At 33.5% G+C, this 27534-nt stretch overlaps 1 protein-coding gene across 1 annotated transcript in view; it reads left to right on the top strand.

Moving 5' to 3' along the window:
* Window positions 1–3994: 3994 nt before the first annotated feature.
* Phyhipl (phytanoyl-CoA 2-hydroxylase interacting protein like) overlaps window positions 3995–27534 on the top strand; it is a 55790-nt gene continuing 32250 nt past the window's right edge. Inside the window, exon 1 of the mRNA XM_027931266.2 lies at window positions 3995–4100. Coding sequence (XP_027787067.1) covers window positions 3995–4100 — 106 coding nt within the window. The remainder of the gene's footprint in view (window positions 4101–27534) is intronic.

The raw sequence follows: 27534 nt of genomic DNA, 5'->3' as shown, positions 1-27534 counted from the left end.
CTTTGGAGTCAAATCTAAAAAAATTCATTGCCAATATCAATGTCAAGCAGCTTTTCTTCCATGTTTTCTTCTAGGAGATTTTTGGCTTCAGGTTTTAAGTCTTTAATCACTTTGAATTGACTTCTGTGTATGGTATAAGAGAAGATCCAATTTCATTTTCTTTTTATGTGAATACAAAGTTTTTCCACACCATTTATTGAAGAGTCTATAATTTCCACATTGTGTATTCTTGACACTTTTGTAGAAAATTAGATGACTGGAGATAAGCATTTATTTCTTAGCTCTCTTTTCTTTTTGTCCATGTGTCTATTTTTATGCCAGTACCACAGTGTTGTTATAGCTTTTTAATATAATTTGAAATCAGGAAATGTGATACTTTCCAGTTTTGTTCTTGCTCAAGACTGCTTTAGTTCTTTGGGATGCATTTGTGTGTGTGTGTGGTTTCATATGAGTTTTAAATTTTTGACTTCTGTGAAAAACACTATTGAAAATTTCATAGGGATTATCTGAATTTGTAATAGTGTGGAAGTTTTAACACCACTAATTTTCCAGTATATGAACAAATGTGTCTTCTACAATTTCTTTCATTCAGTTTTCATCATACAGATCTTTTACCTCAGTAGTTCAACTTATTCCTAAGTATTATATATTTTTCTGAAGCCATCGAGAATATAGGATTCTTTGGTTTCTTTTATGAATGGTTCATTATTAGTTTATGGAAGCACAACAGATTTTTGTATGCCGTTTTTGTATCCTACAACTTGACTGAATTTATTAGTTCTAAGATTTTTTTTTGTGTGTGTATCTTCTTATTCTCATTTGTTTTTGGTGGAAATCTTCAGGATTTTTTTTTATACAAAAGAACATGTCATGTATAAACAGACAATTTAAGATCTTCCTTTCAATCTGAATGCCTTTTCTTTTTCCTACCTAATTCTTCTGGCTAAGACTTCCAGTAATCTGGAACAGAAGTATGAATACTGTCTAGTTTCTGATTTAAAGGTAAATATTTAAGTTTTCACTGTTGAGTATGATATTAGCTATGGGCTTATCCAGTATGGCCTTTATTACATTGAGGTACATTTATTCTATACCTAATTTGTTGAAGGTTTTTGTTATGAAAGTATGTTGAATATTAAATGTTCTCTTTTTCTGTTTTGTACTGGGGATTGAACCCAGGGGCACTTTACCACTGAGCTATACCCTCAGCCCTTATTATTTTTTGAGATGGGATCTCACAAAATTGTCAAGACTGGCCTTGAATTTGCAATACTCTTACCTCAGTTTTCCCAGTTGCTAGGATTACAAGTATGTGCCATTATGCTTTTGAATGCTCTTTCTGTATTTACTGACATAATTATACAGTTTTTTCTTTCATTATCTTAATGTGGTGCATCACATTCACCGATTTGCATAGGTTGAACCATCTTCCTGTTTTACAAGCCTGAACACACTTAAACCATAAAGTTATAATAAATATAGAAGTTTTCCTCAGTGTTTTAAAAGTTACTAAAATACTTCCAGGACTTTGTATTATAAAATTGACCAGCTATCCTTTCTTAAAGAGATCCTCAGTGTCCCATAATAATATCATGATTTTATAAGGTACTTTACAGTTCATAGAGTTTATATGCATTATCTCATTCCATCTTCTTTTGTATTTGTCATAATCCAAATCCTCAGCAGAAAGGTGCCTTGCATTGACTAGATCTCAGAAAGTCACATTAATAATTCTCAAAGTATTAACCATTTCCTGATTTATACAGTCTAGTTTACAAATGTGATCATGCTAATTTACTATTTCAAATTTTTAAACAATTTATCATTTCCTTAAGATAAAGTCATTTTATTTATTTTTGAGGGGGGGGAGGGGAGAGAAGAGAAAGAGAGAGAATTTTTTAATATTTATTTTTCAGTTTTCGGTGGACACAACATCTTTATTTTTTTATTTTTATGTGGTGCCCAGGATCGAACCCAGTGCCCCGTGCATGCCATGCGAGCGCGTTACCGCTTGATCCACATCCCCAGCCCAAGATAAAGTCATTTTAGAGTTTTCCATGACAATCCAGACTAAGTTATAACCCTTATATGCACTTGCATTTATTCTATACCTAATTTGTTGAAGTTCCTGTGCTTCTTCCTTCACATCTATCACACTTATCTTTTAAAATAGCTGTCTTTCCTGATAGATTTGAACTCCACATATTGGATATTGTCCTAGGTGATTAACAAATATTTCTAAGAGTTATAGTCCTAATTATGTTATATTTCTCAGTTGTAAACCAGAAAGACGAACCCACTGTGGTTAGGCTATAAATTTCTAGTTCTACAGAGCTAAGGTTTTGAATACAAGGAATTCACCCTAAGTACTACCTTGTCATATCTTTTGACAAGTAATAATTTACCCTATCCTTAGGGACACCCCTACCATAACAGTATGTTTTCAAACTTCAAAAAGGAGATCCATCTTCATTAATACCTAAATTTATAAAGAGGGTGTTTCACTTTACCATATCCAATTACCTTTCACAGATTTTATCAACTTGCAGTTGTGCCAAGTTTTTTCACAGGCCGGTCCTTCCATTTTAGGAGGCTTCAATTAACTAGATTTAGTTGTGTCATGGCTAAATGGATGTGACTAGAAAAGGGTAGCATATAGCAATCTCTATGTAAATTATTTCTCTATTGGTTAACATTTATGTTTGAAATTGGAAAATCAATTAAAAGGAACTTAAATTAATTTCCAACAACCATCCATTACAAAAAGGGGGTCAGGTGTCACTATTTTTGATTCCAAGATAGCAACAAAACTAAATCCTATTTCAAAACAGCAAATGGGAACAGAAGTCAATAGGCTTTGCTTTTTGTCTTTTATTTTTAAAACACTACACATTTACTAAGTGCACTGCAGAATTTTAAATGCTTTTAAAAGCAATGGGCATATAAGTTTAAGGTAACTTGAGGAAGCAATGTAAATCTTCATTTTCTACTGTAGCAAAGATTCCTTCTATACATAAATATAGAAACCCCATTAGCGTCCAGAACAATGCCTAGCCCAAAATGAGCATTTAATACTTATTTGTTGAACAAATGAAAGATACTCGAGTTTGCGAGCTGGGAAGTGACTGTCGCCCTGAAGCAGGTATGCAATCTTTTCAGCAGGCTAGCTGGCATTTTCTTATCTCCTCACCCTCAGGGTGGCCAAAACGGGGTCCCTATATCCTTACACTCCTCAGGTAACCCGCTAATTTCTCACACAGCTGCAGCTGTTTCTGAGGACTTTCTGGCTCAGCTGAGTGTGGGCAGCAAGCAGACCTGGACTCAGCCCTCTGGCTCCAACACCCCAAACAAAGAGTCTGGGCCCTTGTTTTTCCAAACCGTGATAAACAACCAACCTGCTCGCCCTCGCCTCCCCATGCAGACAGACGCCTCGGTGCCAATACCAGCTCCGCCTGACACCGTGAGAAAAGAGAAACAGCAAGTCACCACCGCTAGGAGCGGGAGCGAGGCGAACGCGCCACGCACAGAGCTGCGCCCCCAGGTGCCCGTCTTTCCCGCGTGCTCCGTCGTCCGACGCCTCACGCGCGAGGTTGCGGGGGCCGCGGCGCAAGGGCAGCCCCGGGCGCGTGCGCGCGTAAAGGGAGGGGGCACCGCGCGCCAGCAGGTGGGCGCGTCCTCCCGCGCGCGTGCGCGCACACTCTTTCTCACGTTCCCGGTGCGCCTCGTCCCCTCCCCGCCGAGAGCGCGCGCCTCCCGCCCTCGCGCCGGGTCCCGCTCAGTCTGTCAGCCGCACACTCCCTAGAGCTCCTGCCAGGGCCGTCGCCTCGGCCGCGGCTCTCCAGCCCGGCGGCTCAGCCTTGGCCTCTCGGCGCCCTGTCTCAGATCTCCTCCCCGCTTCACCACTACCCTTCCTTTCCCGCCCTTCTGACCCACCCACCCCACTGAGAGAGAGCCTGGATACGAAGCAGGCGGGCTTGAGAAGGGGGTTGGAAAAATGGAGGTGCCGCGCCTGGATCATGCCCTCAACAGCCCCACCAGCCCCTGTGAGGAGGTGATCAAAAACCTTAGCCTGGAGGCCATTCAGCTGTGCGACCGGGACGGTAAGAGCGGCCGGGACCGAGAGGAGAGGGGCCGAGCCCGCGCCAAGGCTTGCGGCCGCCCGGGCCCCGCCGACGTCGCCCGTTCGGGCGGCAGGGTCTTTTGTTGTCCCCCAGGGTGCTAATAAATGCAGGTGCGAGGTCCCCTCCTTCCCCTCTCACCCCAGAAACAAAAGGACCCCAGGGCTTGCGTCTTGGCGCGGAAAGTCGCCCTGGTCCACGGCGTGGGTCGCCGCCTTCGCCTGCCTGGCCCGGGGAGGGCGCCGTTGGCGCCCGCGGCTCCTGCCGGGACCAGGCGTTTCCGATCTTTGCCGCAGTCCGGATTTCCCGGGTCCGTTGGCACCGAGGGAAAATGCCCTTTGGGGGTTTCTGTCACTTCCATCAGGCACGCAAACAGTAGTTAGCATTCCCTGCCTAGAAACTTACAGACAATGCTTTTGGAAGCCCCCCATCCTCAGACTCCCTAAATTAAGTCCATTTATCCTCTCAAATTGGGGTGAGAGTGACAGTTTTTTAGTGAAGGGGCGAGGGTGGGGTGGGTTGGAAATCCCAAGCATTTCAGCACCAAGGACAGGCACTGGCTTCAAGGTTCAGGGCTGTGATTCAGACTGTCAAAAAATGTCTGTAAAGGAATTGGCCTAATATAGCTGCTGTGATTCAGATTATGTGCGAGCTAAGCACCATTGTGTTCCGATATTGTATTGTTTATTCTATTGTTAAAGTTGGCAATCTCCTAAAGAAGGAAATTGGACACAGGTCTGAGCGTTAAGGGGATAAACTAGTACTGTGTGCAGTGTGGGTTACCGGGCATCTGTGTTAGTTGGATTAGCTGGAGAGTCAGTGCATTTGCAATAATGTGGAATAAAACTTCATTTGTAAAGAAGTCATTTAATTAGTGTTTGGTTGGCCAAACAATTGTAAAATTCTACATCTGGCAACAGAAAACCAATTTACAGATTGTCAAGAGGACTCTGAATTCTTTGGACTATGAATGAAATTAATGTTTAACTATATAGAGAGCTAATGATTGTAAAACATTTTTAAACCAAAGTTATGTAGAGATACCAATATGCTCCCAGTAAGATCATAAAATTTTATTAGTGTAGGCCAAATAGGGAGCAGAAATCTTGTTTGCAAAGTCATTTAAATGGTCTTAAAGTTGTTTAGGTGTTGCTGTTTGGTATATTTAGGTTAAGTAAACACCAAAGTTTAGTTTACTTCTGTTAATATCTACTAATTTTGGAACCAAAATTCAAACCAATGACAGTTTGAATAATTTCTGAAATAGTATTATAGTATAATAAATATGTATTCTTACCAAGGCTACTTATATTTCCTTTATTCATGGATGGTTAAGTGTGTATATTTAGCTCATCTAAAAATCTTTTTGGAATGCCTTATATAAGTTTGTGTGATTAGACTAAAGGTTATTTTAAATATATCACATAGGAAGTTATTTGAGTTTTAATTTATACTTTCATGAAGTGACTTTGTAATGCTACCATTTTAATTTGCAAATATTTTAATTTTCTTAGATTGGTTTGAGAGGAAATGAAGAATCAAATAAGAAGTAGATGTCAGTAGTTGGAAGTGGGTAATTCATTGTTGTTCCTCAGATCCCAGTAATCTCGATATTTAAAGTGAATTAATCATGTTTCAAAGATATTAGGGAAAATAAAGTTTAGGGGCTTTTTAAATGAAGTTTACAGCGAGTTAATGTAGAGTGCAAAAATTAATGCTACATTTATTGTGGTCTTTTCTAGAGTAGTAGCTATTTTGTTCTGGTAATATTTTGTAGGTGTTTCTGTTCACATTGTGAATTTTGCAAAACGAGCAAATTATGTAACATTTAATTGGGGATATTTGCAATAAGCAGTTTCTATGAAAATTACTATTTGAAGACCTCTGATTGATTTATTAGAGACTAAGTAGGCTTCAGTAGGTAAAATAGCTTATACCAATGAGTACAACAAGCTAACTATTCTATTAGAAGATTCATAAAAATTTGGAATGACTAGTGTGGGCAGTTGTTAAATGGTTAACTTTTTTTTTCTTTATGATCCTACCTTAATGTATCAATTCCAAAATATTAAATTGGCTCGATGGGAATTATTTAGAGGGGATAATGTAGTTGTTTTTGAAAAATAGTTTGTGAAGTATTGCATTAAATTTGTCAATCAGACCTTATTTAGCATCATTTTACATTGAGAAATTTTCAGCTGGGTGGTATTTTGTTCCTTTTGCTTCGTTCACTTTCCTTCCTCTCAGGTCTCCTTATTTTACTTTTGCCTTAAGCACATAAGTATATCTTCTGCCACACACTTGCCTTTCTACACTATATAGTTATAAGTGTGTGGCAGAAGACATACTTATGTGCTTAAGTATATAATAAGCGTTATATTTTCATAATTTTATGATCATTGAAATAGATTTTTCTCATTTATTCTTTTCTCATTTTACTCCACTGTTAATTTGATAATGAAAAAAATAAAACATCAATTCCTTAAAAGTATAATAAAGTGTAACAGTTGAAAGTATAGTATGATTGTTAAATGTACATTCCTTTATCCTCTCCACTCATACATGTTTTAAATTTTATAATGTTTTGCATATTGTATGAACTAAAAGCTATAGCATCTAGGAACATAACTGTATGTCTTTCTTATGTTCCCTTGGCTCTTCTATTTTATATTTTTAATTGTTACTTGCCTATTTTCCTGTACATTGATGTTTACATTATTAGCATCAATTCACAATGTTTCTTTTTTCCTAGCCTATAAAAATATTTAGTAGTCTTGGAAGAATATAAATTAGAGTTCAAGTGGTCATGTAATTGGATTTTTAATTAAGCAAGAGGGTTCTTATAAACACACAAACACATTATGGGTAGTCTTTCTTTTGGTTGATAGTATTTGGTCCCTGCCCAGGTGTGAAGTTACTTGAAGTTCAAATAAGGATTCTGAATAGATTTCTATTAGGAAATCTTTAAGATGCACTGTAGATTTAGGGGCTCATATAAGTCTGTATTGGAAATAGGAGACTATGTTTGTTTCTCCATCTCTGCTGTGCTGAAATATACTCAGATTGCAAACATGATATGATTTCATTATGACTTCTCAAAAAATGGGAGGAAAAAATAATTTTTCACTTGTTAGCATCAGTAATATGGGAACTCATTTCCAGGTCATTTCTTTTCTTCTTGTAGAAATTTCAGATGCTCGTTGACCTGATGGGAATAAATTTTAAAGAAATTACACAGAAGCTGACAGATTTAACTTTCTTTGTTTCTAACAATAGTTCTGTGAAGAAAAAGAAAAAAACAGTTTTTTCCTTTTTATATGTTTAAAAAATAGATTTCTTCAAATGTGGACTTTATCATACCTATTTAAATTATAAATCTGTTGAACCTCATTATTTATGCTCATGCATGTGTGATTTAAACAAATTTTGACTCAAAACAAAGTAATCCACATGCTGGGAAGCACAGTGCCTATTAGATAATCCTTGATAACATTTTCTGAAACAAACATTTAGGAAAAGTACCCATACTCTTTAATATCTTTATTACAATAATGTAATTACTCAGTCTCACTGACATGCTGTGGGGGTATGTGTGTATAATAATACCATAACAAATATGACTTTGGTTAGAATATTGATTCCATAGCTGTCCAACCGTAGGCAAGTGACTTAACATTTTTAACAAAGTGGGCATAGTAATGTCAGTTGTATAGAAGTGTTGAAATAATAAAATGAAGTATATAGTATACAAATAGAGTAATAATTATTGTAAATGAAATATTATTCTCCAAATATGTTATTGAATTAAACTGCTTTATCTCTCTTTTTTTTGCTAATGTATTAGTCTATGTTGTTTTTCATAATTTCAGTTGTGTATTGTTATTTAGGAAATCTTCTACTTTATGAGTAATTAATGCAAACTAAATTATGTATTTTAAAAGAACAGTAAATTTAAAAATCACAGTTAAGTAGTCTTATCCCTTGATTTTATCTTACCATCTCATCAATAATCTTTGTTAGCCTTAGCTCTAAAATATATTTTCATATTCTAATTCAAATCTTTTTGTTTTCTTTTCTTGTGCCTTATGACCTTAATACCTGTTTTGAGTAGGTGTTTGCATAAGAGCCCTTCTTTGTCTTCCTTTTCAGTACTTTTTAAAATATTTTTTCTAAGGATAGCTCTGTATGAGGTCATATGACCTCTGTATTCATTTCTTTTACTCTGGTATGACTATGAAGATGCTGCAAATTCTCATTAGTGAATATGGAAAAAAACAAAAATAAGAACTTAAAAGAAACTAAAAATTGAAACTCATCAGAATTATGTTAAACCAATTCATATTCTTGGTACAGATTCTCATTCATTCCCCTGGAAGACCAAGAAGTTATTACAGTAAAAGTTTCATCAAAGGATATGTGGCCAGACTCCCTCCAGTGGTAGAATGACTGATGTGTCATAAGTAGTAACACTGGCAATTTGCTCTATTGCCCAGGTAGGCTGGTCAGAAATTCACTCTATAAAGAACAGTATCTACACAATGTCCCAGACTACTTGGTTTTATCTCCACTAGTATTTCCACCTTGTGTATGCCCAATCTTGATTTTTTACTCTGATGTAAATAAACTTTTCCCTTTTGAATTGTATCCTGGACTTCAGTGTTAGCAACAGTTATATTGCTTATTGCAGCAAGCATGATCCTTCTAGTTTATGATTTCCCTTCTTTGTCCTTAGTAAATGCATAATTTAAGTTTTGCCTTGTAGAATATGCCTCTTTCTTGGATTTATTTTCCATTATTGTTAAATTTCTCTGTAAAAGTCTTTTGTCTTTTATTATTTAAATCCTGACATGACTACTTGAAAACGCATGCCTCATGCCTTAACTGTTTAAAATATTTTGTTATTACCAGACAGTAGTTAAATATTTACTGAGCTGGTAATGTTTCATACACATACATTTGAGAAGTAAAATTAGCGTTTGGGCAGGCTTCTAGTAGAAATCTATAGAAGAAGTAGGCAGAAAAAATTAGAAAGCTTTACAATCTTTTATGTAAGATGATGAGTGGCAATGGTATAAAAGAAATTTACAAAGTAACTATTAAAGAATTGATGATTGAATTTTCAGGCAAAATGAAATGTGATTAGGAGTAATGTTAGAATTTTGTCTGGAAAGTTCTGAAAATCAGAAGAATCATTGATAGAAAATAAAAATAAGGAGAAAGGAAATGATATTTAGACATCATGATGACATCAGGTTTTATGTTTCAAATTTTAGGTCTCAGCAAACATCCAAGTATGTCCTAAGCTCTTTCCAGGGCCTCTTCCCTCTCTCATAGATACTATATTGCCAGAATAATATTGTGTACTACTTTGTCATTGTTTTTAGTGTGGATCTCCTTGAGAGACCTTACATTCATTTTAGGTTCTTTTTCTTCATTCCTACTCCTCAAAAACTTCTTACAGTTTGATGATAAAACTTTTAGAATCATTACTATATAAAACTAACCATTTGGATATTTAGAGAGGATTGTGAAAAATCATCTGCTTAAAGATATAGAGTCTCCAGTCTGAGTCCTGACAGACTTTTTAGAGGGATTAGTATAAAACAAAAAGAACATTTAAGTTATGTTAAAACATTTGAAATACAACTTTGAGACCCCTTGGAAGGTTACAATAAATATTCATCAATTCTTGTATTATGGGAAGAAAAATTCTAGAATGCAGAGAAGAATTGCTCATAGAAATACATGTTCCATTAGGGATTCTAGAACTTATGTGAAAGGGGAAGCTTAGGATTTGACTTTAGTGTTAGTCTCTAATGAGCTTTGCTTGTATCTTACTCCTTGAAGGAAAAGAGTGATAATATCCTGGGCATGGTCAACTTTGAACCCCAAAGATGAAATGAATCTACAGTCAGGTTTGTTAAAAACGCAAACAAAAACTGCATTTTGAAATTGCTCTATAGATGTGAATTGAACAAAGAGCATGACACTTGGAATTGGTTCGTTTTGTTTCTCATGACTAATTGAGCCTAGTTTGTGGCTCATTTAAAGAACAGACTTCTCTGGGAATTTTGCGTATCTACTATTTGTTATAGTGGTTGTGGCAACTTTAGTAAATAAATCTGTCCTTTTGTTTCTATAGCCTGTGGGAGTGTTGCTATCTAATTATAGTATGAAAGACTTGTAGCTTTTCCAGACATATGCCATTAAAGACAAGGCACAACATTTTTTTTCAATATACTTTTGTCTTATTGTCCACTAATTTGAATGATATGGTAAATTTCTCAGCCTTTAACATTTTAAAAGCTGGTTACTAATGCCAACAAGAATCAAAATAATCATCTACTATGTGATAGATTCTTAGTGGTTACATTTTAGAGTTGCATCTATGATGTAGACTAGAAATCAGCAAGTTATGGTCTTTAGGCCAGATCTATTAACCTGTCTTTTTTAGAACTAAAATTTTATTGGAACACAGCCATGCATATTTGTTTGCATGTTTATCCACAGTTATTTCGCCACAGCAGCAGAGAAGAGTAGCTGTGATAGACTCCATAGCCCATAAACCTTAAAATACTTATTGTCTGACTCTTTAATGTCAAAGTTTACTAACATGTTAGATAGAAAATTGAGAATGCAAGTTAGTGTCTCCTGAAAGAAAGATATTGAAAGAATTTCTGATAGAAAATTGTATGCTCATTTTGAATTTACATGGTATCAGGATTTTAAGATTATTCAGGTCATGCAGAGAACTGTGGAAACCTGACTGTTAGCACAACAATGTTAGCTAATGTGTGGGGTTAGTCCCAAGATGGATGGCCCTTTATTATTCCATTGTGTCTGATAGACAGAAAACAAATCCTAATTTTAACATGAATCTGGCTTTCATATAATAAAATTTAGAAAGACTATTTATGATTAGGTATTTCCAAGTGCACTTATAATTCAATTAATATGTTTTAAAGTGTCAAAGATAACTGAGAATATGTACAATTATATTGATATATATTATGAAATTTATGTAGGTACCATACATCCTTACTTCTTAACCAAACTCTCATTAAAAAAGAGTCATACTTGGGCTGGGATTGTGGCTCAGCGATAGAGCGCTTGCCTAGCACTGGTGGGACCCGGGTTTGATTCTCAGCACCACATAAAATAATAAAAAAGGCATTGTGTGTGTCCATCTACAAAAAAAAAAAAAAAGATTCTCTCTCTCTCTGTCTCTTCTTTTTTAAAAAAAGAGTCATTCACTTTTTGTTGTCCATAGTCTATCAACTATCTGTAGTAAAAGACCCTTTTAAAAAAATCCTGTCACTGAAATTTACAGAATATTTTTTAAATTACTAAAAAATTTAAAAAGATAACAAATTTTTCAACATACATAAAATCAGATAAATTCCTGTAAAAGTTTCTTTTTAAATTTAGTATTTTTAAAATATTTATCTCATTGCAGACTGATACTTTGTAGACTATCACTTTTGAGTAGAAATACTTAAGTTGGACTAGGTAGAGGATGGTATCATTCTGTTATCCTTAGATAATTTTTAGGTACTTATCTTAACTAGTTAAGACTCACACTTTGTTTCCTTTTGTTCTCTTAGTTAACTGCTATTTTTCGCTATTTGTCTGTATATGCATTCCAACTGTAGGGTCTGTATAAAGAGCAAGTGACAGGGTTAGGGGAAGGATCTAAGAACTTGGCTCCTTCATTCAAAAAATTTTGAGGTATAATTTATTTGGGAAGATAATATATTTAAATATATAAATATTAACATGTGATAAGCACTGTAATGGAGTATAGAAGAGAAAGCGTTTAGTTCTGTCTTAAATTTGAGAATCAGCATTTTTCTGGATATTAAAAGTAAAATTTTGCAAGAATAAGGGGGAAAAGGGCATTTCTGGTAGAGACAGGAGCATATCTAAAGGCATAAAACCATGTAAGTTCTATGTATGGGATGTATAGCTTTTTGTATTGCTGGAGGAAAGAAGTATGCCTGGTTGGAAATTAAGCTGAAAGCTAATTAATGCTAGCTAAGGTATGTAATTATGAGGAGTATAGATTAGTAGATTGCAAACTTTCTAATTTGTAGTGAACCTTTAATTTTAAAAAAAAACTTTTTATAGAAGTCCATTTAATAAGTGAAAATAGCATTTCACTAGGGTACATTTATCCTGTAATTCTAAACTTAACAGAAAAATAAAGCAGAATAAAGTCAATGAGTAACATAGGAGGAAATTTAAATTAGCAGTTATCTTTGAAATTTCTGTTTTATATCAGCCTTAACATTCATTTTATTTCTTTATTTTATCTTTTTTTTGTATTATGTGTTGATAATTATAAGTTCATACAAATAAGTAGTGGCAAACTAATGTTTTTAACTCATTTGCAATCTCAAGACATTATCCAAATAAACTGATCCAGAATTAATGAGAAATAGTAAGTTTTTTTAAAACTTGAATCATGAAAGAGTAAATATTTCATTTGGAGGCAAATATTAGAGTGGATTTATCAGTCAGTTCATTTTTTTTTCATTGTAACATTCTGAGATATTTGTTGATATCCTTTTGTGCTTATTAAAAGTTTAGTCAGTTAAATCAGTTAAATTTATTTTAGTTATATGATGAATCCTACCAATTTTATTTTGAAAACTTATCTACATTTATAAACTTACTGACATTCTGAATGTATTTTCAAATTTTCTTCATTTTATTAAAGAGTTAGATAAATTGGTTTGCTCAAGTTATTTATATTCAAAGGATTTATAAAAATTTTAATTTTAATAAAAATATTTCTTTTGAAGCACTTATGCCTTGCTTCAGGACACTCACTAATGGGTTTTGAAATTTTCTGTCTATAATATTATAGTTGACTTAGAGAAAAAAACTACAATTTAAAGGACATTTTATATGTGATTATCCAAAATTACTTTGAAATACCTCCATGTCTAATCCTTATTAATGCAGTTACTACTTTATAAAATCTGGCAATAGCTTTTATAGGAATTTTTTTAATATTCTATACTTCCCTTAATATAGTTGTCTCAACATTTCTGATAATTTAGTGGATGGTGTTTTGAGAACTGATTTAAACAATATATTTTTCTTCTCCATTATTTTACTGTTTTTTGAATTTACCTACTTAGAAAACCACAAAGACAAATGAAATCTGCCACATTCATATTCTCATTCAGTTAAATTGGAAAGATTTTATATAATTTTAGCATTTCAATTAATCAGGTATATGTGTTGAATATTTTTGTATTCTCTGCATTTTAAGACATGTATCAAGGCATATGTCTTTTTGTTTTGTTTTTAAAAAACAGCATACTTATTTAACATTGGTTGCAATATGAGAAATGCAGGATTTAATGAGTTTTTTTCCAATTGTGTATGCTTTTTTTTTTTTTGGTAAGTGGCATAATGACTTTGTTCTAGTGTCAGATTTACAACTTCAGTTACTATTTTGTTGCAAAATTATGGACTTTATCAGAGACTATATCACTATTTTGCAAAATCTTTTCATGTGAAACTTAATGAAAACTTGTCAGATTTTATCATTACAAATTAAGTACTAATGATAAATGACTATCTTTTTATTTTAACTGAGTATTTCTCAGAACTGCTAGCAGATTTATTTCACTTTGAACGGTATATCCATGTTAAACTTGGTTAGTATTTCTTGTATATCTAGGAATCCATTTTTAGTTTTATAGGTAATTAATTTTACCTATTACTGGAAAAGGTGTAATTGTATCCCAAACTTAGAAGTAACTTCATTATTAATATAATTAGAGATGAAATAAACAAAACTCAGACCAATTCCTTAACCTGTTTAATTTGTTATGATGAGAAGAAAATCCAAACAGATGCAGGTGAACCTTTCCTGCAACTAACTGAATGCTACATGTAGTAATGTTTTACTTGATCATATTTTTGGTGGCTTGAATTTCAACAAACAAGAAATAGAACCACATGTTTTTATACACTGTACCATTTTGTGCACTGAATTGTAGGCAATGTTTTATTTTGCTGCTCACCCCAAATCACATAATATGGCACAATTTAATGTGTGCCATTCATATTACTATTTTAAAATTAGTTTAAAAATAATTACAAAGAAAGTTAAATGATGATGTTTGCTGAGGTCATCTCTTTAATAAAAATATTTAAATCAGTTTTCAGTTTTCAGTAGTTCTCACAATTTATCCTAGAGGGCTTGTTAGAGCACAGATTGCTGAGCTCCATCCCCTGAGTTTCAGATTGATTAGATCTGGGGTGGAGCCCAAGAATTTGCTTTTCTAACAAGTTTCCAGATGATGCTGATGTCAGTGACCCATTGGAGAAACAATGCTATAGATAAGCATAGTTTTTGGGTAAGGAAGTATATTTCTCAATTTTCCATTACTATAAGGGAATGCTGGAGGCTGGGTGATTTGTAAGGAAAATAGGTTCATTTAGTTAACAGTTTTAGAGAGTGAAAGTCCAAACAGGATGGCACTGGCTCTGGTATGGGCCCTTGTCTAGCAAAGGCCCTCTGGCTACCTCATCATGGTAAAATCATCTGTGAGAAGGAGAGATTACATGGTGAAACAAGAAGCTAGAGAGAGACCAGGGATGACCTTGTCTGTCTTTTTTATAATACTCTTGCCAGAGACAACCAGGGGCCCACAAGAATTACCTCAATCCCTCCCAAGGGTAATGCCCTAATGAGCTAATGACCTCCTACCAAGTACAAAATCTCACCTCTTTTATTTTTCATTGATTTTATTTTTTAAATACATGACAGCAGAATGCTTTACAGTTCTTTTTACACATATAGAGCACAATTTTTCATGTCTCTGTTTATATATAAAGTATGTGCACACCAATTCATGTCTTCATACATGTACTTTGGATAATGATGTCCATTACATTCCACCATCATTGCTAACCCTATGGCCCCCTCCTTTTCCCTCCCACCCCTCTGCCCTATCTAGAGTTCATCTAATCCTCCCATGCTCCTCCTCCCTACCCCACTATGAGTCAGACTTCTTATATCAGAGAAAATATTCGGCATTTGATTTTTTGGGATTGGATAACTTTACTTAGCATTATCTTCTCTAACTCCATCCATTTACTAGCAAATGCCATGATTTTATTCTCTTTTATTGCTCAGTAATACTCCATTGCGTATATATGCCACATTTTTTTTAATCCATTCATCTACTGAAGGACATCTAGGTTGGCTCCACAGTTTAGCTATTGTGAATTGTGCTACTATAAACATTGATATGGCTGTGTCCCTGTAGTATGCTGATTTTAAGTCCTTTGGGTTAGACCCAGGAGAGGAATAGCTGGGTCAATGGTGGTTCCATTCCCAGTTTTCCAAGGAAATCTCCATACTGCTTTCCATATTGACTGTACCAATTTGCAGTCCCACCAGCAATGTATGAGAGTGCCTTTTTCCCCACATCCTCACCAACACTTATTGTTGTTTGTCTTCATAATAGCTGACATTCTGACTGGAGTGAGATGATATCTTAGAGTGGTTTTGATTTGCATTTCTCTAATTGCTGGAGATGATGAACATTTTTTATATATTTGTTGATGGATTGTATATCCTCTTCTGATAATTCAAGTGTCTGTTCATGTCAGAACTAGTAAATGAATTCAGCAAAGTAGCAGGATATAAAATCAACACCCATAAATCAAAAGCATTTCTGTATATCAGTGGTAAATCCTCTGAGAGGGAAATGAGGAAAACTACCCCATTTACAATAGCCTCAAAAAAAAAATACTTGTGAATCAATGAAAGAGATGAAAGACCTACACAATGAAAACTACAGAACCCTAAAGAAAGAAATCAAAGAAGACCTTAGAAGATGGAAAGATCTACCTTGCTCTTGGATAGGCAGAATTAATGTTATGAAAATGACTGAACTACCAAAAGCACTATACAGATTTAATGCAATTCCGATCAAAATCCCAATGGCATTCCTCATAGAAATAGAAAAAGCATTCACCTAGGTACTAGGGATTGAACTCTGGGCAGGGAAGAGTGTGTGGGGGGTGATCCACACTGAGCTTCATCCCCAGTCGTTCTTTATTTTTTATTTTGAGACAGTGTCTCACTAAATTGCTGAGGCTAGTTTTGAACTTAGAATTCTCCTGTTAGCCTTTCAAATCGCTGCAGGTACAGGCATTCACCACCACACCTGGCCAAGCCTTGCCTCTTAATGATCCCAACATCTCTTAACATTGCCACACTGAGACCACACTTTTAACACAAGAAACCTTGGGGACAAACTACATCCAAAACATATAAAATTTAATAGAGAAATTAAATTTTGGGTTTTAGAAGTGGTATTCTGGCATTCCTTTTGATGACTTAACTGGGATATTGAACTCTAGGAGTTTAACCAGTTAATGACAACTGATTATAATAGGTAGGATTCCTAAAACAAGACAGGTAAAAATCAGTGGTGGAATCAATGAATATTCTAAGGTTAAGATCTGTAAATTTGTAATTAAATTGGAATATCTCAAGTGAGACATGAAAAATGAGTTGTTGAGAATGGCTCATTTTGATAGATTGGGAAGTTGGGTATATTTTGACACTACAGAAACAAAATAGGAATTATTGGATGGAGGGAACATAAAGAGGTAGGCTTGGTGTAATAATCTATTAAAGTCATCTCTGGGTCAGTTTAGATTTGAAATGTTTTTGAAATATCTAGATAGAAATGTGTAGAAGGCCATTAGAAATATACATCCATGTCTCATAGACAGTAAAATTGTGGACAAAGATGGAAATTTGGTAGTCTAAATTGTTTCTCAGTTGCCCTTATTTTTCCTTTTTCAAATGTTCATTCCTTATCTTGTCAGTGTTTGAGATCCATGTCAGGTGTGGAACTGCTTATTAGAGTGAATAAATTAGAATACTGGTGCTTGCTTTGGCAGTATCTTAAAGTATCATTTGAAAATTAGTGTTTTTTAAATATATTATCAGTTTTAGTAGGGTACATTTTAGTCAGTTAAACATGGATGAAATACAATTGACCTAAGCTCTGTACTGGATATGTTTCTTTCCCTACTTTTGACTGTATATGATTATTTTGTTTACTATGGAAATAACACTGGATTAATTTTTCTTACTTAGCAATATATTCTGCTGTAACATAAATAAATATTCTTATTCATAAAATAAATGAACTGTTGGAGCTTAAATTACATGGGAGCTTAAAGAAAAACAAATCTTCACCAAATCTATTTCTTAGGTTTCATACTGAATATATACTATTAAATTATCTCTGAAATTTTTATGAGAGGAAGCATATACTAAACTGGAAATGCAAAGATTTAGCATTTTTCGTTTTACTTCTAAACCATGTCTTAGGTAGCTAAATTATAATTGTGCTGACGATTTAACCTTGAGCCTATTATTTTAATGTTTACTAGAGTATTTGTGTAGAGCTAACCTAAATGAGACCTTTTTTTACACTTACATTTTGTTTTTTGCAGATTCTTTCTTTTTAGGTAACCCTTCCATTTTAAAGTATAATTTTTCTCTAACATTTTCAAGCTGGGTATTTTACCCTATTTGTGTATTCTGGTGCAATTTGTTATATCCAGTTTTTTTCTGGGGCTTAATATGTTGGTTATGTTTAGTGATTTTTTTTTAAAAAAAGGAAAGTCTAGTGACTAAAAAGCAATGGTTCTGGAAATAACTCTTCATATTACTTGTTTTGCTAAAAGCTTCATTTATTTAAATTCTAAAGGTAAAATTGATACTAACAAAATTTGATTGCAGTAATGATAAATGTTCCAAATAGAATCTAGCCATTTCTACTATACAAGAACTCTTTTTGTACTATATTTTGTAGTAATGTATCTTAATTTATATAGATATTTCTAAGAGCTTTACATATATTTCTAAGAGTTTCATATGAATCAACTATTGAACTTTTTTTTGCTTGTCTCTTAACAGTTTGAAAATATTTTTCCTATAGTATTAATACTTTCTAATTTTAATTTTCTAAAATACAATGACCACCTAGTTTCCTTATTATGTAATAATATTGAAATGAAAATCTTAAATAATTTCCTGGTAACATTCATTATGCTATTTAGCACAAATCATGTGTTGGTATTTTGTTATTTTCATTGTACTTTAAATTCAGATGTTGTATATTTTAAGAAAATCTGAAATATGAAATCTAAACTTATAAGACACATTAGTCAGGCAATATTTTTCCTATAATAGTATTCACCATTACTGCTTTAGAATATGACAGAAAGGTAAAATGGCAAAAAGTGAAAACAAATAATTCTCTTACGTAATGATTTCTTAAATTATTCCTGAAAGTTTTATGAGAGGAAGCATATACTAAATTGGATATTAACAGATTTCATATTTTCTGTGTTATCTATATTTAAGCCATGTCATAGGTAGCTAAATTATAATCTTGCCAAAAATTATTTTTAAATAATTTTGCTGATAATTATATTAAAATTGTACTCTAAAAGGCCAAATTTGTGTCATTTACCTGTAAATGTGCCAAGCTTATCCAGTGTTTCTGTCAATATTCATTTTTCCTTATGGTCCACAGAACACTTATAAACAAAAAAAAATATTATGTTTAAGTGTGGTGATGTAAGAAAGGGAAAAAAGAATTTTAACCAGAACAGTTTTTGTGAAAATCAAAAGCATTTTGGAAAATTTTTACGTTGAATAATATTTATTAATAATATAAATTATGGCATTGTAAAGTTTATTTTGGCACTGTAATTTAACTCTTTTTAAAGTGATTTTTATTGGCTTGCATTATCATTAAGGGTCTGTGACTTTTGTAGGTGATGAATATATTTTAGTTTCTTATCTTAGGCTCATGTCTTAGGGGCCCCTATAGTAAAGACAGATTAACTAAAGAAAAGCATATTAAATTTGATTTAACATAAATTTTATGTGACACAGAAGCCACCTTGAGGAAATTAAGATCCAAAGAATCTCCAATTCTTCCCTAGATTTGGAGAAATATGATTGAAAGAAAAGAGGATCTGATCTAATGATAATAAACTAGGGGAATTTAACAAGGCCTGTTGTTTTCAACTTCTCTGTATTCTTTTTGTGTGTGTGTGTGTGTGTGTGTGTGTGTGTGTATGTGTGGTGCTGGGGATAGAACCCAGGGCCTTCTGCATGCAAGGCAAGCATTGTACCAGTTGAGCTATATCTGTAGCCCTCCTCTGTATTCTTATGTCTTCAGAGTTAAGAATGTTCTTTTTCTCTGGGTATAGGTAGATCACCTGCTCCTGAAAGTCTTATGACCTGTTTTGGAAAAGGTAATAAAAGGTCAGGGTGTGAACTTCTTAAGCTGTTTTCTCAAATTCTTTCAGCTTAGTATAGTTTGGAGCAGTATGTCCTAAACTCATCACTTACTAACATTTTTCTGATATATTCTCTTGCTTAGGAAATTATATGGGTCTTTTGATCATAGTAATGTAAAGTTGACTAAAATACATGGATTGTAGGTAAAAAGAATCAGTCCATAAGATGGCTGACTCCATTGCTCTGGTCCCAATATGAAGCAGAGCATCATAATCAAAGGACAGGGCTAAAGAAAACAGCTTACCTCATGGTCATCAGGAGACAGAGAGGGGAAGGGGCTACAGGGAAGATGAACCCTTCTAGGTCACGTGTACCTTCTCTAGCCATGCCCAACCTGCCTCCAGTTACCACCCAGTCAGTCTTTTCAAACTGGGATAGAATGCTTTTCTTACAGCTCTCACAGTCCAATCATTTCACCTCTGAACATTCCTGCATTAATATAGGTGGTTTTGGGGGACATCTCATATCCAAACTATAATAATAATGTTTTAATTTTGGTTTTTAATCTGATATTTTTGCAATTAATATATTAAGTTTTGCTAACCTTGGTAGTGAGTACCTTCTCTAGTATGCTTTCATTAATTGTGTTTTCATGCTTTCATATTTCAATTCATTAATGCATTTATCATTCACTCAGCAAATATCTATTAGGGCCAGGTGCTCATTAACACAGTAGGAAAGAATCTCATAAAGTTGTTTAAAATTTATCAAATTGATATACTCAAAATTAGATTGCAAAGAGATAACATCATTGCAGTTCCTTGTGAACATTTTGTTCATATTATGCTGATGTAGGAGATCTTTCTTGCCCAAATGGCATTTTAAATAGATATTTTTCATGAATGTTGTATGTTTTGGTCATAAGGCCTAAAAAGATTTAATTAACTCATACATTTTCTATAGAAGAATTTTCTCTTGATTTTTTCTAATCATAACATTTTTATTCTGCACCAACAATGAAATTTCCCAATTATTCACATTATTAATATTTTTTTAAATTTTGTTTAAGTCTTTAATCACCCATTTTGTCAGCACACCATAAAGAACATATTTGTGAGTGTTCTTGTCACATATTTATCTTCATGTCTCCTGCTAAAAGAATGATATAACATCCTAGTTAGTAATATGCTAGACAATTGCAGTTTTATGAGTAACCTGTGAATACAGTTCTGCTTCAATTAATGTTTTTGCTTTTCAGATTTAAGTAACAGTCCCACTGAAAGCTTAGATTTGGGGGTGATAGCAACAACAGTAAGGTTTGAATGATTATAGATCTTAACCTGAGAATTGGTCTGGCTTTCATAACCTGAGTTTCTTAATACCACTTGTAAATTTATCCTTTGGAACAGTTCTGTATCTAAGAACAGATATTGTAAGGAACTCAAGGTCTGGACTTCATGATCTTGGTGTCAACTAATTCCTGACATTAATTTATCTTGGTGTTTTGTTTCTAGTAATGAAGCTCTTACTTTGACCTCTCTGATCAAACCCTTCTTATATCTATCTCTAGAAGCTGAATCTTTCTTGTGTTTGTATCTATAAATGAATCTATGCCTTATTTTCTTGCCCATTATCTGTATTTTGCCTTTCATGTTCCTCATGATTAATACTATACAACTTGCTGTTAAGCCTCTTTGATACAACAGCCTGATCCCCCGAACTTCTTCCTGTTATCTACTACTAGAGTATTTTCTTTTATTCTAGGTCATACTTGACCTTTCAAATGAGACTTTTGCCATATGAAGACTACCTGATATTCTGTCTGGTTTTGTCTCCCTTCCAGTTGTCTAGAATTTGCCCTATTGGTATATTCACCTCATAGTCCTGTCTAATCTCTGAGACTATGTATCAAGTATCAACAGTGTAATCCATCCTTAATCTGAGATTCTCTGCTTTTACAGTAGCCACTTAGAAATTCTGTGTAAATAATGACTATTTCTGGAAATTTAAACCTGAGGATTACAATTTCATTTTGTATTTATTCTTAGAAACATTCAGAAGAAAAATTTTCTGATTCAAACATGTATGCTTGTACATGAGGAAGACAAAAAATATAAAAGTGACTGTCTTAGTCATCTTTCCCCTGCTGTGACTAAAGGATCTGACCAGAACAACAGTATTGGAGGAAGAGTTTATTTGAGGGTTTATGGTTTCAGAGGTCTTGGTCCATAAAAGGCCGACTTCATTCCATAGGGATTGAGGTGAGGTGAGGCTGAACACAATGACCAGAGTGTGTGGCAGAGGGAAGCAGCTCACATCATGGTGACCAGGAAGCAGGGAGACTCCACTCTCCAGATACAAGTACACACCCAAAGCCACACCCCAATTCTCATCTCCTCCAACCACATCCCATCACTTCAATTAATCCCATGGGGAACTAACTCACTTGATTAGACTAAGGCTATATATAACTCAATCATTTCTCCTCCAAACCTTTTTGCAATCTCATATGAGCTTTCTGGGGACACCTCACATCCAAACCATAACACTAAGTAAAAACTGCCCTGGGTATTTTAATTTTTAAATTTATCTTATTGTTGGTAGATTTTGGATCACTTAACTGCAAAAGAGAAAATAATAAAATTCCTATTATTTCATGGCTGTTACGTTTTAAGTGATTAACTACAAATATTATACTAGTCAGGTTTTATCAAATTCCAAAGTTATGGAAAGTATCTACATGATCATTAACATAGTGCTGCACATTTCATATAAGATTGGCTTCTTTAGTAAAATAAGAGGGTTTTTTTGCTCAATAAATGATAGGTAGTCACAACCTTTGACTTAAAGAACAGAACAGAACTAATTCACCTTAATAATATTGCAAATGGATACTTCATTTAGTTTATAAAGAGGGTAAATTTAGCTTCATTATAGCATAACATCTGAGTAAACCAAAATACTTTTTAGGTCATGTGATTTTGTTGTATAATTTGTCTTCAGTACAAGTTAATTTTGTAAAGTAAGAAATTTCTAATTTTATTTTTTCTCAGAGAAGGGGATTATTATGTTTTCATACAAGTAAAATCAAACTGTAATGGAAATGTTTCCACAAGTAGCTGTGGACCCTTGTATATTTAATGATATTCATTATACTTTAGGATTTAAGATTATATGCTGCATAACTGGTATGCATTCCAAATTATGCAGTGATTTTCTAAATGTATATTTTATTTGCTTATCAAATTGTGCATCAATGATAGTAAATTAATGATAAAATGTAATTTAGATATAGATTTTATTTGCCTCATTAGGAACCATATTTATTGTCTGTGTCATTTTCAAGGCAACAGTTGATTACTAATTTTATATTCATATTATTTATTAGCTCCTAACTATAAACTTCATTGATTAGTTGGCAATCGTATTCTTTATATTGTTCCAAAGTTTGGATTTTGGTTAATTATTTGCAGAAGTGTTTACATTGGGTGGTAAGGTCCTGAATCGATTTGGATAAAATGGTTTGGTTTTGTGTAAAAAAAAAAAAAAAAAAAAAAAAATTTGATTTTCATTTCATTTTCTTGAGTAATGCCAAGAGTCATAGAGTCATCCTTTTAACATAGAAATCTTGTCATGTCATTCATTAATTGCCTTTTGACTACATTTTTTACTAACTACTAATTATTAGTTCTAATTAGCCATTCTCTAACATTAAGAAGCTCTTTGTGACCCTCCTAGTCTAGTTGTATTTCCTACCATTTCTCTTTATCTCTTTCGAACCAAATCATTCTGCTTGTATTGCCTTTAATATACCCCATGCTATCTTTGACAAAGTTTGAGAATATTTTTAGAAATCTAATATTTAAAAAACAGCTTTTATGTTAGGATAACCAACTTAGGAATGAGAGGAATAGCTTTTAAAAAACTGTATGTAAAAAATATTATAAGATAGGGGATACACACACAAAAATATTTTTGTTTAAAAAAAAACATGTAGGGGATACAGTCTTTGAGAAGAAAACAGCTTGGGTTTTGGTAGAAGTTACAAAGGATGAGTTAACCTATATTAGTAATTGAAATCTGAAATTTATGGATGGAGCATCTGGGTGGATGTTGAGGTCACTTGCTGAATTGGGGGAATACAGGATTTGGGAGTCATTTCAGATTACTTAAAATTTGAGGTATCTTTAAGACACCCAAAGGGAAGTGTTGACTATATTGCAGACCTTGTAATATAAACTTGAAAATTATCAATAAGATCATTTATAGTGAGTAGGAAAAATAGAACTTTATAAAACAGTAATCACTAGAGTCATAACTACTTAAATTAATAAAAATTACATCAGAGTTAACTCTTCTATTGTACTAATTATATTTCATGTGCTCAAAGCTATATATGGTTAAGGACATTCAGTGCTATTTCTCATTGGCAGCACTCATTGACAAAGAGTGCTGGACTGAGAAACATTAATAATTTTTGATTAGGCAAAGAGCTATAGAATATGAAGGAAAAGTTAGTAAGATAGGAGAAAAACTGAGACAATGTTTAAGAAGCAGCAAATGGTCAACTCTATTAAATTCTATTGAGAGTTGTGAGGGAAGAAAATTTTCTCACTCATCACTAGATTAGTGGTGGAGACTAATAAAACAAAAGACAGATGAACAAGAAGAAAATGTACAAATTTATTTAATATTCATTTTATGTGACACAGAACCTTCAGAAGTGAAGACTCAAAGAAATATGGAAGCCTATATTATGTATGTATGTGTGTGTGTATACACATATTTTATGCTAAGTCTTATGAAGAAGTAAGTGAATAGCTGTAGAGGTGATTGGACAAAGAACCATGATGGTTTTAAACTGGGGGAAACTTAGCAAGACTTGCTCAGATTCTTCTCTGTCTGTGGTGTTAAGCAATAACAATTGTACTTCTAGATAGAGGAAAGATCCCTATGGAAGAGAGCCTTAGTATCACCTACTTCATAGTAAAATCAGAGAATTCTTAATGTCCTGCTTCAGGGGAGAAGGTTGCTTTAACCATTTCCTCCAATACTAAGGTGCCATATTTTGCGTTAGCAGTCTTAAACCCCATCAGATGTACAGCCAGGAAATAAATGAAAAGTGCCCATTGGTTTTGCCACCATACAGCTTATTGGTGACTTGACAAGAGAATTTTTGTTGAAGTGGTAGTGATAGAAACTAGATTTGATTGTGTTTAAGAGTGAATAGGAAAAAAAAAAAAAAGAGTGAATAGGAAGGCTGAGGCAGGAAAATTGCAAGATCAAAGCCAGACTCAGCAACTTAATGAGGCCCTAGCAACTTAGCAAAACCCTGTCTAAAAATAAAAAAAGGACTGTATTGTTCAGTGGTAAAGCACCCCTAGGTTTAATCCATAGTAACTCCCCCTAAAAGTGAATAGTAGGTGAAGAAATGGAGATAGCTTTTGGCAGGTATTTGGAGCAGTTAAATTATTATAAAGGGAAGCAAAGAAAACGATTATCTAAAAGAGTATGCAGAAGTAGGGGCTTTAAAAATTTGCATTTATGCACACACACATATATAGAATACTACATTGTAATTTAAGTTCCTTGAAAGCATGACATTTACTGTTTTATTGATTCATCTTTTAATCCTCCTGCATGGATGCATTGAACAATAATGCATGTCTGTTGAATATGAAAGTCAGTCTTCTAGCTGAGAAAACAAATTTTTAATATTTATTTTAATATTCTTGGAGTGAGATTCTAGTCTCCAAAACTTGTATATTTGCTTGTGGAGACCTGCTTTTGCCTTTTCATAACCTTGAGGTGGCAAGTAATAGTATACTAGACTATCTTTTACAGAAATAACTTCTCTCAGATGTTTATTTTGCAACTTGGACACTTTTTAGTCTTCAAATAACTAAAGGAAACTTGAAGTGACAATAAAAAATGATCTTTTTTTTAAGAAGATAGATTTTGGTGAGCTGATCAACTTTATAACAGTTCTCTGAATACAAACGGAGCCTTAGTTTTAAAGAAAGCACTTTAGGATGCAGTAGACTTGTGTTTATAAGCATTTTAGTAAAAATTGAAATAATACAAAATGACTAATTTTTGAACAAAAACTATGTTTTAAGATGCAAAAGTTAAAAGAAATAATCTGTGAGGTGAATAGAGAGCCTACATCTTGGGAGCAAATCTTTACCCCTCACACATCAGATAGAGCGCTAATCTCTAGGGTATATAAAGAACTCAAAAAGCTAAACACCAAAAAACAACCCAATCAATAGATGGGCCAAGAACCTGAACAGACACTTCTCAGAAGATGATATACAATCATTCAACAAATAAATGAAAAAATGTTCAATAATCTCTAGCAATTAGAGAAATGCAAATCAAAACTAAGATTTTACCTCACTCCAGTCAGAATGGCAGCTATTATGAAGACAAACAACAATAAGTGTTGGTGAGGATGTGGGGAAAAAAGTACACTCACACACTGCTGTTTTTTTTCAAATTGGTGCAGCCAATATGAAAAGTAGTATAGAAATTTCTTAGAAAATTGGGAATGGAACCACCATTCGACCCAGCTATCCCTCTCCTTGGTCTATACCTAAAGGACTTAAAAACAGCACACTACGGGGACACAGCAGCACAATTCACAATAGCTAAACTGTGGAACCAACCTAGATGGCCTTCAATAGATGAATGGATTTAAAAAATATAGCATATATACACAATGGAATATTACTAATCAATAAAAGAGAATAAGATCATGGCATTTGCAGGTAAATGGATGGAGTTAGAGAAGATAATGCTAAGTTATCCAATCCCAAAAAACCAAATGCCGAATGTTTTCTCTGATATAAGGAGGCTGATTCATAGTGGGGTTAAGGAGGGGAGATCACGGGAAGAATAGATGAACTCCAGATAGGACAGAGGGATGGGAGGGGAAGGGAGGTGACATGGGGTTAGAAATGATAGTGGAATGTGATGGACATTATTATCCAAAGTACATGTATAAAGACATGGAGTGAATGTTCTTTGTATTTAAGAACATTCACATTTGTATGAAACATGAACATTTATTTGTATGAAAATTATGCTCTATATATGTAATAAGAATTGGAGTGCATTCCACTGTCATACATAAATTAAAAAAATTAATAAAAAAGATGCAAAAGTTTTGAATTCCTAGTGCAGATATACAAAATGTACACCTTCCTAATTTTTCTCTATAATATGCAATTGTGGTATTTGAGTTTCAAAGAAATACTTGCTTTTGAAATGTTTTAGCAGCTTCTGTGCATTTTGATACCTGTGATGTTAGTATATTGTGAATGTATATTGCATTGAAAATTTATTTTGCATAAATTCATTGTTTTGACCATGACAGAGTAAATGTAGGGAAAATTTCTACTTAAAATATGGCACCTAGGGCTGAGATTGTGGCTCCGTGCTGGAGCACTCACCAAGCACGTGTGAGGCCCTGGGTTCAATCCTCAGCACCACATAAAAAATAAAATAAAGGTATTTTGTCCAACTACAACTAAAAAGTAAATATTTAAAAAATATGGCACCTAAATGTAGGTATAAATGTAGGGGAAATATCTACCTAAAATATGAATTATATTTTATATATAATTCAATTTAAAAATAAAATCTAGATAACTTTAATATATTTATGATGATTCATAACCAAAAAGTAAGGAAAATTGAATATAAATCACTTTTTGCTGTATAGATATAATACCATTTCATCATTCTTACTTTCACTTGAGAAATTTTTTTTTAAATGATGCTTATTAGAAGAAACATTTTTTCTTTTATATCCAGGGATTCAAGTATGCTGCTAGTGCAAACTTTAGACTAAGATAAAATGTTTATACTCTTTTTCACTCATTATTACTTTCTGAGTGAAAATAATTTTTTAAAATTTACATATGTCTTATTGAAATCAGACTTCACTGTGTAAGTGCCAGTGCTCTGAGTCATCCAAGTTCCTTAGCTAAGGAGTTTTGATTAACTAGCAGTTCTTGTTTTTGAACATGTTAGGCTTGCGTATTTATTTCTTGTTAAATGTATGGATGAATCCAGGTTTTGTTGTGCCTACATTTATGCAACTTG

This window comes from Marmota flaviventris, chromosome 4 (genome assembly GCF_047511675.1).
Source record: "Marmota flaviventris isolate mMarFla1 chromosome 4, mMarFla1.hap1, whole genome shotgun sequence".
Lineage (NCBI taxonomy): Eukaryota > Metazoa > Chordata > Mammalia > Rodentia > Sciuridae > Marmota > Marmota flaviventris.
This window is presented reverse-complemented; position numbering and strand designations above follow the sequence as displayed.